This window comes from Leptonychotes weddellii, chromosome 9 (assembly GCF_054177405.1).
Source record: "Leptonychotes weddellii isolate Sample4059 chromosome 9, ASM5417740v2, whole genome shotgun sequence".
NCBI classification, from domain to species: domain Eukaryota; kingdom Metazoa; phylum Chordata; class Mammalia; order Carnivora; family Phocidae; genus Leptonychotes; species Leptonychotes weddellii.
The window spans coordinates 82,793,141-82,807,538 of NC_138377.1; the positions used below are offsets into that span (position 1 = coordinate 82,793,141).

The window sequence follows — 14,398 nt, forward strand, 5'->3', positions numbered from 1 at the left end:
CAGGGTAAACAGGTGTCTCCTATCTTGTATGTGAACCCAGAAAAATCAGAAATTTCTATATATACCTAAAACATCTAAAACTATTTTAATTTAAATCCAGAGTTTACATAGGCAGCTTAGCTGGAGACACAAGCAGAGCAAGAAGGTGGCTCCTCTCTCCCTCTCCCTGTCCCATCTCAGCTTCCCCACTCCAGCCCTGCTCTCCTCTGCCGTGAGCCTCCTCTATCACACCCACGCCCTGCACAGCCCTGAGCCAGGCCTGGTGTGGTCTGGGTGACAACATGGTCTGGGTGTAGGGCTGTCCTTACTTTCTGCTCTCCATTCCCATCTGAACCTAGGTTAGAAAGGTGTTGGTCCAAACCCAAAAGCGCGATTCTTTTTACACATTACTAAGAAAGTGGCCTTAGTTCTTCCAAAAAAAAAAAGTTATTATCACCAAAGAAGAGATATCACATTTACTTAATAGTTAGTAATTAGGACTAATTACCTCAAAGTGAGGTAATCCATTCAAACTAGTATAAAACAAGTGAAAATATTTTTTTTTTTTTAAGATTTTATTTATTTATTTGTGTGAGAGAGAATGAGAGAGAGCACATGAGAGGGGGGAGGGTCAGAGGGAGAAGCAGACTCCCTGCCGAGCAGGGAGCCCGATGCGGGACTCGATCCAGGGACTCCGGGATCATGACCTGAGCCGAAGGCAGTCGCTTAACCAACTGAGCCACCCAGGCGCCCAAGTGAAAATATTTTTTAAAAAAACCTTTCATGAATCTTAAATTCCTCGTGAACTAGATTACCTGTTCTCAAAATGGAGTCCTCAGACCAGCATCACAATCACTTGGGAACTTGTTAGAAAGGCACATTATTATTGGGCCCATCCCAGACCTACTGAATCAAAAATTCTGTGGGCTGGGGACCAGCAATCTGTATTTTAACAAGCTGTCCAGATGACTCTGATGCATTCTGAAGTTTAAGAACTCCCTAGTTTGGCATACAAGACTTTTCAAACACCAACCTACATTTCTTAACTAAATCCCTACTGTCCCATACATCAGTCTTATACTGGGGAAAAAAAAACAACAAAAGAAAAAAAATACTTTACTGTTTTCTGAGCAAATTCTATGCTTTCCTACTTCTTCACACCTTGCTCCCTATTAGGATGTCCTACTTTTATACAATCTCACCAATTCTTCAGCGCCTAACTCAAAACACACCTCTTCCATGGAATTGTTCCTCCTTCCCATAGCACATGTGGCTTTGTCTTCCTCTGATTTTTTTAGTATTTGATAGACACTAAGGCATATTATACTTATCTCTAAAATGCATGAATTTCCGGGGCACCTGGGTGGCTCAGTCATTAAGCGTCTGCCTTCGGCTCAGGTCATGATCCCAGGTTCCTGGGATCGAGCCCCGCATCGGGCTCCCTGCTCAGCAGGAAGTCTGCTTCTCCCTCTCTCACTCCCCCTGCTTGTGTTCCCTCTCTCGCTGTGTCTCTCTTTGTCAAATAAATAAAATCTTTAAAAATAAATAAATTAATTAATTAATTAAATAAAATGCATGAATTTCCAAGAGAGACTATGTTATCTTAGGACAAGACTTGTTTTTTCTTAATCACATAGTATCTGGCCTGATATCTTCCATAAATAAGTATGAGATGAACTTTTATTGATAATAATCAATCTCTAAAAGGAGTGCGTCTCAAGTCTGGGTCCAGACCTCTCCAGACCTCACCATCCTGTTCCCTGACAGTAGACCATTCCCTCACTAGGTCTAGCATCCTAAGCACAGGGAGCCTTGACCTCGAAGACAGTGTGCCCTCCCCACCCTCCCAACCCCGAATAATCTGGATTAGTGGTATTTGGATTCTCCAGGGCTTTGAAATGTTACAATCATAAGGCCTTTGGCCAGTATCTGTTCAGATGAAGTTAAATGAAGATCTTTCTTACCAGTATCAGTTTCTCTAATACATTCTTGCACGTTTGCTTTCTGTCACTCAGCACATCCTTTTGCTTCATTAGGACACGGTAGCGGCTAAAAAATTCTTGGTAAGTCCACCTATATAAAAAAACTCACATCAGCTTACTGGAAGAGGTAAGAATCTCTCCCAGAGGATCCCTTCCATAGGAAACCTGCCACGCTCACCGTGAGGGGAAGCCCGCTGCACTGATGCGGATGGTTTCCAGGACGCCGCATGCTCTCAGCTGCTGCACTGCTCTCTTCTCGTCAAACCTGTGTGAACAGCAGTGATACAGAAAGAAGCTTGGCAACAGCCACAAATTACTCTCCTCACTCCAGAGATCAAACCCTTTTGTAAGGAGCCAGATGGAAAAATTAGAAAAGAAAACATTCAAAAGTTGGAGTGGGGATCACAATGGAAAACTCTGTGTGACAGTGGGGAGGAGACAATTAGCAGTAAAAATAAAGAGCAGAGCCATAAACATTATTTGTACTTCACACCACAAACCTGTAACAAATACCACTGGGCATATTTAAAGAAACCTAAAACTCCTTGGTACTTTGCCCATACTCATTAAATGGCTTGATCTGATGAGCTGTTCTCTTAGTTCTTTAGCTCGCCATATATAGCTTCCCTAGAATAAAGACTGGCCAACTCTGGAGATTTCTCTAAGAACAAATTAAATATGCCCCATCCAGTTATTATTTTTTTAAATATTGGTGTTCTAAAAGTTCTATTCAACTTTGTGTGTACATACAAAGGACTTATAGTGTCCACAACAATATCAATTATTTTTATTTTGTACTATATCTTATATACTTTATATTTATTTTACTCTAGACAAATAGCATCTTAACATTACACCGACACTAAGAGAGGAAGTAGCAAGGCCTGCCCCTTGCTGGATGGTCACTCTTTGTACTCCCCCAGCTAAGCCCTCAGCACCTTATCTGACCTTTGTGCTATACTGTCTTCTTGAGTGTTCTGTTGGCCGTGGGAGATAGGGTTGGCTGATGGAAGGTAATGGCCCCTAAGGTTGTCCAGGAGAGTGGCCCAGGCTGTGGCAGCTTTTTCTGCCTCCCAGTGCCTCCAGAAAGCACTTCTTGGCAATCAGGAGGATATAAGTCTTTCAGAACTGCCCTGCATCTAAGGCAGAACCTCAGAGGGCAGGATTGGCAGGGGGTGGGAAAATGAGCACTCGTACCCTATGCAGTGAGAGTACCCTTCCAACCTTTGGTAAGTGTGCCTAATCTGACCCACAAATTCCCCTTCTAGAAATATATTATCCTAAGAAGATAATCAGGCAAATATACAAGAATGTTTGGCAAAATATATTTATCATAGCATAGTTGGAACAGTCATCATTTAGGGAATAATTTAAATAAATGATGACATATCTATATGATGAGATACTATGTAGTCATTAAAATGATGATGTGGATTTTTATTTACTAACATGTAAAGCATCCACAATTTATTAAGTTAAAAGCAGATACAAAACCACAATTACAGCACAAGCCCCTTTTATTAGTGTCTCTCTCGCTCATACACACACACCACAGCAGGGAAGGAAAGGATGTTAGTTGGTCAAGAAGGATGTATGTGAGTTAATACCAGTTATCCCTTAGTGTATTATGAATGTTTTTCAATTTTTATGCTATTTTATATTTTTTAAAAACTGTTTTTACAATACATATGCATTACTTTTAAAATTAGAGAAAAACTGACATTTTGAGGAAAAAAAACTTCCCCCTCATACATGGTATTTGATGTAGGGCAAGACATTTGGTAATAGTAGACAGGCTCTGATGGTTTCAACAGCTGGAAAGTAGCAGAGAGAACTGTGAACCTTTGCCAAAGCAGCTTTATTCCACCGGGCTCTGGTTTTAACTAATGCCCAAATTAACAAAAGCCCAGAAAGATCTTGAACTAAAGTAAATTCAAAACAGAAAGTAGAACTAGAAATGCCGGGTGCCTGGGTGGCTCAGTCGTTAAGCATCTGCCTTTGGCTCAGGTCATGATCCCAGGGTCCTGGGATCGAGCCCCGCATCGGGCTCCCTGCTCCGCGGAAAGCCTGCTTCTCCCTCTCCCACTCCCCCTGCTTGTGTTCCCTCTCTCACTGTGTCTCTCTCTGTCAAAAAAATAAATAAAATCTTTAAAAAAAAAAAAAACTAGAAATGCCTGGTTGACCTCAACTTTTAAAATCTTCAAAAGGCCAGCTGCGAATTTATTATCACATTCTCCAAAGGAAATGAAAACTAAAAAAAAAAAAAAATTATTGACTAGTGATTTCCCTCTACAAGACATGAAGATTTACCCAAATATTTTTTTTCCTTCTGTTAGTATGGGAATCCTTATGAGACTTGGACGCTTTTTAACTCAGTAGTTGAGAAATACTTACGTGAATGGGAACTTGAAGTCATTGGGCTTAATGCAGCGTACATAGTGAGGGGTAGTGGCATTGAGGGTCTCCATAAGCAGGTGAAGGGAGTTTCGGAACTGCATGAAAAACAGAAGAGAAAGGGCCATCAGGGTTTTATCAAAATCGATGTTGTAAAAACAATTTAAAGTTTTTTCCAATGACACTATTGGAGATTTGGAGATGATTCTGCCTCCTGTGAACTTGACCCAGCCTCAGAAGGGGGCTGCTACTAAATAAGCATATAGGGCTTTAGGTTAAAATTTGCTTAAACTCTGCCATTTATATGCTTATTCTACTAAATATACATTTGTTCTCCTCCCACCACTTTTCCCTGCCACCCCTTTCTTATTTTCTTAGAGCTGTTTTAGGTTCACAGCAAAACTAACTGAAGAAGGATTTTCCATACACCCCCTGCCCCATCACAGGCACCAGCTCCCCAATTATCAGTACCCCCAACAGAGCAGTACACTTGTTAAGACTGATGAACCTGCTCTGACAAATCAGTCACCCAAAGTCCATCACTTACATCAGAGTTCACCCCCCCGCTCCTTTAACACAGGCTCCTGTAGCTTTCTGTTGTGAACTCAGAATTTTGACTAAAAAATATCCTTACTTGAAGAATATTAGGTCCACTTATCATGTACACTGGGAATTCTGCCACAGGAGACTGAAGAAGTAGCAGGTGACTTCCAAGAGCGCAAGGAATGAGCAGGAGGGTGGGAGAGAACAGCCACCGTGGGGCTACCAACATGGACACGAGGTCAAGCCTGGAGGCCCCAAACCTGTGTTGGGCCCTGCTTCCTATTTCACCTGGGCACACGGTCCCCCACACGGGAAAGCAAGCTGACTGGCTTCCCGTCCAGGGCCCCCAGCCTTGTTCAGGCACTGTGCATGTGTGTAGTATTTCCCACGCCCCACAGAGCCGAGGACATCGAAGAAAGGAGAGGGCTCTGCTCCTGCACTGAGGGAGCTGGTGCTCTGTACAAATCTAGAGAGGAAATGGCCAGAGGACAAACCAAAGGCAGCAGTGGTCTGCGAGGGACGATATGCACTACAAGAATCAAGACCTAGAGAAGATTATTTTGGGACAGGCTTAAGCAGAGTCATGGGTCTAAAGCTGGGTGGAGAGGAGCAGGAGGGGATGGTGTTACGTGTTCTCATAGTAAGAGCTCTAGCCTTTCCCCACCTGAGGACCCCACCTGGGGGACTGACAGAGGAAGACCTGAGGCTTCAACTCAGCTTGAGGGGAAGGAGCCCTGCATGCAGTGGCAGCTCCCCAGAACTGACCTGGTGCCCCACTGTTTTCTTGTGCTCTTTGGCCGTCTGGCCTGGTCTGCCTTTGGTGGGCTTTGCAGGAATACGAGTGAGGGGCGTGCGCCCTGATGAGGTGACTGATGTTGGACTGATGGCCTTCTCATCATCTTGAAATAATTCTGGTAGCATCTTAAACTGAGTCAGAAACAATAAAAGATAATTATACTCTAAATAAACTCAAGCATAAACCTTCACAGAAGACTTGGAATCCACAGGGCTTCCCTTCCTTCAGTAACCCTTTACAAAGTCTCATTCCGGAAATAATCAATATCTGTGTTAGGAAACAAAGACATGAGAGGAAGGTGACACCAGTGCTACAAAAATATAGGAGGAAAAAAATGCAGTGATTCTATGGCCTTGTTTGGGGGAAACAAAATCAAAACTACTCCCCTAACACTTGAAATCCTAATCTACAGAAAATGGCCACTATCAACATATTACTAGTCTTGAACTACAATTATTTTATGAGCAAAATACTAATGGAAAGTCCTATCTTATTACTTCAGTTCCACAAAATATTTTATCATCATGCTTCATTTGTCTACCTACTAACTCAAATGGTGAGCACCAGCTAAACAAAACTCACTGAAAATCTCAGCAAGAAGGGTGTCACAAACTAGTTCTCCAATATTATAAGATTAAAAAATAATCATGAGGGCGCCTGGGTGGCTCAGTTGGTTACCCTTCGGCTCAGGTCATGATCCTGGAGTCCCTGGATCGAGTCCCGCATCGGGCTCCCTGCTCGGCAGGGAGTCTGCTTCTCCCTCTGACCCTCCCCCCTCTCATGTGCTCTCTCTCTCTCATTCTCTCTCTCAAATAAATAAAAAAAATCTTTAAAAAAAAATAATCATGAATTAATAATTTTTGGAAAATAACACAGATTTATAAGGAAAAAAATTAAAAACCCTGCCCTTGTCCTGTATCCTTTTATATTTGTTTTCAAGGGATTGATAACTTGATTGCATAATTCCTGCAATCAATTTTGTGTTGTACCAGGTTAGCACTATGAAAGATTATTAAAAGATCTGGCATTTAACAAGTGGATAGATGGTATTAGTCAGTATGGAAGGGAGAGACTTTATGGAACGAAAGAGACTTCAAACTAACCTACAGGAACATCTTGACATACGTATGTATCTTTTCAACAGTGACACATTCTGCATTAAATAAATCCTTCAAATTAAAATTACAGCTACCTATTATTTGTCTAATAATCTCAGAGTATCTCCAGAAGAAATAATTTTCTTAGGAGAGTGTTTCCATTAAAAAACAAAATCAGAGAATTTCATTTGCTCTTAATGTGTATTTAATCATAAGGGTAATTTAGGAAATAACTCATGATGTATAAAATAAATTGTTATACAAAACATACCAATAATGGTTGCTTGCTACACAAATGAATGTATCTCTTTTATAGAAAAAATAATATATTCCAGCTTGGTTGGCTATAAAGAGGAAAACATGTTGCACTACTATCTTGTATTACAATGTTAAAGCTGTGTTGCAAAGGGGAAAAATAAGAGTCTCTAATAGACTTGATCTGAAAACCCAAGCTATGTGTACCACGCACCATCCCCCAGCTCCAGCTGCAGCAATGCTACACAGACTGCAATTACTCCAAATGATTCCTCAGAACCCACAGCTACCTTGTGATAATTAAGGATCCACTAGCCAATAAGAAAATTAGTCAGAAGAAAGACACGACTGATTACGGGTACCTGGGGAATAAGAACCTGTGAATGTTCCACTTAAGCTAAATTACCTAGGCAGAGTAGTGACACCAGAATTTTATGGTTTTCATCACTATTCATAAATAGAAATGATTTATAATCTAACTGAATAGTACTCAGGGACTGGCACTGGGAGAGAATTTTCTCCTATACATCAGTCCTATAAGCTATAAAGCATTAATGCCCAGTGCTTATGGGTGTAAGTAAAAAACTGACAGACACTTACAGACACTCAGAGTCATTATTTTTCTAAGGGTTAAAACTGGAACATAATCTTGGCCAAGAGACACATGAAAAAATGCTCAATATCACTCGGCATCAGGGAAATACAAATCAAAACCATAATGCAATACCACCTCACACCAGTCAAAATGGCTAAAATTAACAAGACAGGAAATGACAGATGTTGGTGAGGATGTGGAATATTACTCAGACATCAAAAAAATGAAATCATGCCATTTGCAACGACATGGATGGAACTAGAGGGTATTATGCTAAGTGAAATAAGTCAATCAGAGAAAGACAATTATCATATGATCTCACTGATATGTGGAATTTAAGAAACAAAACAGAGGATCATAGGGGAAGAGAGGAAAAAATAAAAAAAGATGAAACCAGAGAGGGAGACAAACCATAAGAGACTCTTAATCATAGGAAACAAACTGAGGTTTGCTGGAGGGGAGGGAGTTGGAGGGATGGGGGAAATTAAGGAGGGCATGTGATGTGATGAGCACTGGGTATTACATAAGACTGATGAATCACAGGCCTGTACCTCTGAAACCAGTAATACATTATATGTTAATTAATTGAATTTAAATTTAAAAATGTTTATAGCATATTCCCACAGAACTTAAAAAGACTATCTCAGGGCGCGTGGGTGGCTCAGTCGTTAAGCGTCTGCCTTCGGCTCAGGTCAGATCCCAGGGTCCTGGGATCGAGTCCCGCATCGGGCTCCCTGCTCCGCGGGAAGCCTGCTTCTCCCTCTCCCACTCCCCCTGCTTGTGTTCCCTCTCTTGCTGTGTCTCTCTCTCTCTGTCAAATAAATAAATAAATAAATGAAATGAAAAATTAAAAATAAAGACTATCTCAGAATAAACTAGGAAAACAAAAGTGTCAGTCAGTAGTCTAGATTCACATGAATAATTATACATTTTTAATGAATATTTGAATATTCATTTTGCTAAACTAAGTTTACTTTCAAATAATTTGAGTGCATAAGGCCATGTTTCCAGTGCACCCTTTAAAATGATACAGTGGGGCACCTTGGTGGCTCAGCTGGTTGAACATCTGACTCTTGATTTCAGCTCAGGTCATGATCTCAGGGTCCTGGGACTGAGCCTCAAGTCATGCTCCCCACCCACTGGGGAGTCTGCTTGTCTCCCTCCCACTCTGCCCCCCAACCCCGCTAGTGCTCTCTGTTTCTCTCTAAAATAAATAAATAATTCTTTAAAAATACATACATACATACATAATGCAGCAAAAAACCTGTTTTCTCTCATAGTCTCTTACAAAGGCACAAGAGAGTCTAGAACAACTGTGGAGATAATTTCACATAAAACTGAAAGACAACATTGCATAGTGGTTAAGAGCAGACTCTGAGCCAGACAGCTTGTGTTTTAATTTGGCTTGAAAACTTATTAGCTATGAAATCTCTGTGCTTCAGTTCCCTCATCTGTAAAATGGGAGCAATGATTATATCACCTCATTATAAAAATTACATGAGTTAACATTTGTAAGGCATTTAAAACAATACCTGACACACACTGTGTTATGTATTTGATAAATTAAAAACTAATGGTAAACCTGATTTTGTTAGAAAAATCATTACTGTTAAAAAACGAATGCTTAAAAAAACAAAAAAACTAATGCTTAAGTAATTAACACTTTAATGAATATATAAGCCTATACACTGTTACCTTGCTGGATTTCAGAACTTTAATTTGTTCTTCAAAGACAGTGTCTTTATTCTTTTCCAAAAAGCCTTCACACTGGTATTCCACCTGAAAACACATGCAAAAATCTTAACAGACTTTTTGAACAGATATTATAATCATCAACAACAAAAATATTTATTAGGTTCAGGCTATATGACTGGTTCTCAGCAAACTGGTTATCAGTTTTATTCTAAGAAACCAGTACCATTCTTGGGAAGAAGTATGTTAACTCTAGAGTAAAACTCCTCAAATACTGCTTTTCCTAGGGAACAGTGGTAGTGCTAATTAGTTATGGTCTAAAAGATCCCCCCAATTCATAGGTAAGCAGACTCCTAAGAAGTTGACTGTCTTCTCCCATGCTGGTGGTAGAGAGCTCCTCCACAGCTAAGTCAACGTATCCTCTTGTGACTGAGATCACCATCCAGGAGCGGTAGTTCTCTTGGGAGAGAACTGGGTAAACACTGTATGATTTGGTAGTGGAACTCCTCAAGAACGACTGTTCCTGATTCCAAAACTCCAGTGACTTCAGGCATCTACCATTCAAGTTGCTCCCCAGGCTATAACACAAAGCCCTCGGATGACCTACAAGTCATTCCTAGGTTTCCAGCTAGGATTACGGAGACTCAGAAGGCCCTCAATTCCTGAAGGAGATCCCAGGAAGCTTACTCCCCTATACCTAGCCACACTTCGTTTAAATGTAAATTAGTCTCATCACCCCTGATTTTCTGAGTACACTACTGAACTCATGAGGCAGCAAGTCCTGTTAGCAGGAACCCAATGACTCAATCACAGTCTCTATTCTGACCTCTCCAAGGTTTTCAGCAATCTGAGGGAGCAACTGTAATTAAACACATTAACATTTCTACACTGAAGTATGCAAATACCCGGCCTAAGTGAGATAAAGACTATACATAACCTCATGTTAGTTCAAGTCAGAAATCAGGTCTAGACATAAAATGAATTATGAAAAGACTTTTTAGTTTTCAGAGTTTCTTCGATTTCAAAATTATAGAGGATTGTAGGCTCATATTTATTTCATAATATAATTCCATTTAGTTTAAAGGAAGAGAAAACCAACAAAGCAACACTGAAAAATACTTTTCCTATAAGACACTAAAGAATGCAAGTTTCAGCAAAGATAAAAATGGTATCTCTTGACTATCGATTTTCTTCCTCTTTGAACTTAAATATTCAAAAAGAAAAAAGATAATAAAGGTTCCTTACTTTGTCAGCAAAATGTTGGATGATGAAAGCTTTGTTTGATAGACGGGGCTTTTCAAAGAGCGCACATTTGTTCAAATGTGTGTTGTACAATTTTTGGGCCCAAGTGTCATCTGTGCCTTTAGGCATCTACATTCAAGGGAGAAAAGAAACAACAACAACAACAACAAAATAAGGTGAAAATTGTTATAAGGCTCTTCTGAGGCATCAACCAGGAGACCATTTTTCTAACAACTTTTCTATGCAATTAGGAACTCATTCCTTCCACATTACTCTGTTAGATGCCAAAAACTAATTACTAATGAAAAGCAATGATTGTGACCTTCTTATGGGTGACTCAGCCCAATCTTTGGGCAACTCAATCTGCCTATACCAGGAATCATCAAATAAATATTCTATCTGCTTTTAAAACAACAAAAGCCTCACAAATAAAAGATGAACTATCATGATTTTATGTGTTTTTTTTTTTTTTAGGTAAGCTATATGCCCAATGTGGGGCTTGAACTCACGACCCCCTAAGATCAAGAGTCACATGCTCTAGCAACTAAGCCTGCCAGGTGCTCCATATCAGGTATTTTCTTAAATTTGTTAAATAAAGGTAATATCTGCACAGAGTGAAATATTTTCATAATTCAGAAAGGTTTAAAATGAAGAAAATATATTTAAAATAAATATAATTATATTTATGACCACTAGGTTGTCACTCATTTTTGTTATTGTAAAAATGGCCACAATTACTTCTTTTACATATATACCTTGGATACTTTTGCAAGTATATTCATAGGGTGAACTCTAGCAGTTCCACTGTTGGGTCCAAAGGTACATGTGCTTATAATTTTGATGAATATTGTCAAATTTCCTCAAATATATGCTGTATTAACTCACATTCAACCATAAAAGAATGGTATTATCAAATTTAAACTCATCTATCTGGGGTGCCTGGGTGGCTCAGTCAGTTAAATGTCTGACTCTTGATGTCAACTCAGGTCATGGTCCCAGGGTCCTGGGATCGAGCCCCGTGTTGGGCTCCCTGCTCAGCGGGGAGTCCGCTTGAGATTTCTCTATCCCTCTCCCTCTGCCCCTTCCCCAGCTCACATGCATTCTCGCTCTCAAAATAAATAAATAAAATCTTAAAAGAAAAAAAAAACTTGCCTGTCTGATAAGTAAAAAGCAGTATCCCATTTTTGGTCTGATATGCATTTTATTTCACTTCAAGTGAAAGTGAGCATTATACTCAGTCTTAATTGTTGTAGGAAATCTGGATGCTTAGGTGATCAATCTATGGTATAATTTATGGCATATAGACTAAAGAGGAGTTAAGAGAAAGGATAGGTTATTTGTCTAAGATCACTCAGTTAGCAGTAAAGCTGGAGATCCATTATTTTCCCAACATGCTGGGTCTTCAAATATTAAAGCTAACACTCCCTTTGTACTATATATATCAGTGATAAAGAACAAGCAGTCAATTTTAAAATCACGGATATTTAGGACTATTATTTAAAGTATCTTTTGTACAATTTCTTGCATTTCTTTAAATATGTCATATCACTGAACCAAAAAGTACCAAATATAACAAAGGTGGCTAACACTGGTAAGTAGTTGTGTCTAATGTCAATTTTTCACATAACCGAGAAGCGGCTGAAAAGAGAAAGGAAATTCTCCAAGTTTCTTATTTTTTTTAGATTATTAAAAAGATTTATTTATTTATTTGAGAGAGAGAGAGTGCAAGTGGGGGGGAGGGACAGAGGGAGAGGGAGAGAATCCTCAAGCAGACTCCCTGCTAAGCACGGAGCCTGACGTGGGGTTCAATCCCAGGACCCCAAGATCATGACCTGAGCTGAAATCAAGAGTCGGACACTTAACCAACTGAGCCACCCAGGTGCCCCAAAATTCTCCAAGTTTTGACTGTATTTAGAACCCTTTGGGTCTAGTGACCTTTCAGAATGCAAGTAGGGCAATCTCTCACTTGTGGCCACAGTGACACCTCATGGTATACTAATGAATCTCTGCTTAAACCCACTTACCTCTGACCTTGACATATCTCTTGATAGACTAGGTACGTCAGAAAATCATATTTACCTTGCATTCCTCATCCAGCAAATCTAGAATGCCCAGTTTAGATTCTATAAGATTAATGCAAGGCTGATTATCATAAAAATCTATGAGTGTCCATGGAATTTGTTCCTTCATATATTCTTCCTGTTCTAATTTGAAGACATGCTGAAATGAAAAAGAAAAAAAAAAACTGGCATTACTGTATCATTATAAGTAATGTTAGTCAAGAAACAACATTTATAGAAAACACTCTAAGAGGATACGAACATGATATGAGATAGTCCATGGCTTCCAGCAACAATAATCTTGTGGGAGAAACATGTTTTACACACAGAGAGTGATATAAAAAGCAAATAAAAACCACAGATAGTAAAGCCTCAGCTATATAGGATTCTTGGTAAACAAGTAAATCTAGGTATGTAGATGTGTTAAACAGCTGACAAATGTAGCAGTCTTCGATTTTCTTTATATGTATACATCCAACACAGCACAATATACTTTTTGGCCTAAAATTATTGCACAGTGCTGCTAACAATGCCTTAGCTGGCCTTGAACTATGCAGAGCAGATACCCCCTAGACTACTGAACCATGCCGGGTGACGCTTACCGCACAGCAAAGTAATTCTCTTAAGGGACAGTGATGTTGAAGTTTACCTGCCTCAGAATTAGATAACAGTGTTTTGTGTCTGCCTCCATTATTTTCCACAGTCAGGGGATCTACAGCTCAATTTTCTGAATTCTACATCCAATGCTGCAAGCAGCTGCAACAAGGACCAATCCATTGTTCTTTCTGCTAAATGTTTTAGCCACCATCCTCACCATTGCTTTTAATCCCCATTCACTCATTTAAGCAAAAATATCTATCGACTGTCTATGTGCCAGCCACTGCACACCATTAACAAAGTAGATGTGGGTTCTGCCCTCAGGGATTTTAACTAGTGGGAAACACAGACAGAAATCAAATAATCACAAGGGATCACAAACTGTAGTAATTTTACAGAGGAAAATAATGTAAGCTATGAGAGCAAGAATCCAAGAATCCTCATCCAGTTTGGATATAGGGTGGTGAGGAAACGCTTCCCTGAGGAAAGGCTGTGTGATAGGAGCTCTGCAGATGAATGGTTGTTAAGTTAGTCTAGATGGAAGGGCAATCCAATCCCTGATACAGTTCTTGCTTCAGGCGGCCCAACAATATAGCAACCCACAACTTCTAGTGTCTATAAGATGTTAATGACCGCTACTCTTTGTTCTTGGGGATTTCTGCTTTCCTTTGCTCTTTTGAGTCCCTTCTTCTCTCACATATTTTGATGCTTTTTCTGGAAAGAATAGCCCCCTGTGACTTTGACCAGACAACACATATTTTCTAGGACCCTAAGACCCTTGAAACTTAGGTGTCACCAAGATTTCTGATACATATTCTCCTTGTGCACTTGGAACTTTCTCTCTTTATTCTGTACTTATCATAATGCCCCTCTTGGCTCATTTGCAGCATTTACCAGCTGCAATAAGCTTCAGTAATTTAAAAAAAACAAACAAAATGGTCACCCATATGAATATTTATGTCATGTTGATCAGAAAGCAAATTTCTTCTGCTCTTATGATGAATGAGAAGGCAAACGGGGCACCACGTGTCAGCAGGATGCCCTGACTGATGGCACCAATATTTTCCAAAGCAATGAGCCCTGTTCTTTTTTTAATTCAATAATTTATATGCAATCTCCACACTGACAGAAACACTGATCCAAATTTTAAAGAGAGCTTGTTTCTT

General features: G+C 39.7%; 1 protein-coding gene across 1 annotated transcript in view; it reads right to left on the reverse strand.

Annotated features, from left to right (window-relative positions):
• MYO5A (myosin VA) overlaps positions 1–14,398 on the reverse strand; it is a 181,335-nt gene that overhangs the window by 62,711 nt on the left and 104,226 nt on the right. The window contains exons 12-18 of the mRNA XM_081831863.1: positions 12,655–12,795; positions 10,579–10,704; positions 9,337–9,420; positions 5,664–5,825; positions 4,356–4,453; positions 2,140–2,226; positions 1,944–2,052 (exon numbers count right to left, since the gene is read on the reverse strand). Coding sequence (XP_081687989.1) covers positions 1,944–2,052; positions 2,140–2,226; positions 4,356–4,453; positions 5,664–5,825; positions 9,337–9,420; positions 10,579–10,704; positions 12,655–12,795 — 807 coding nt within the window. The remainder of the gene's footprint in view (positions 1–1,943; positions 2,053–2,139; positions 2,227–4,355; positions 4,454–5,663; positions 5,826–9,336; positions 9,421–10,578; positions 10,705–12,654; positions 12,796–14,398) is intronic.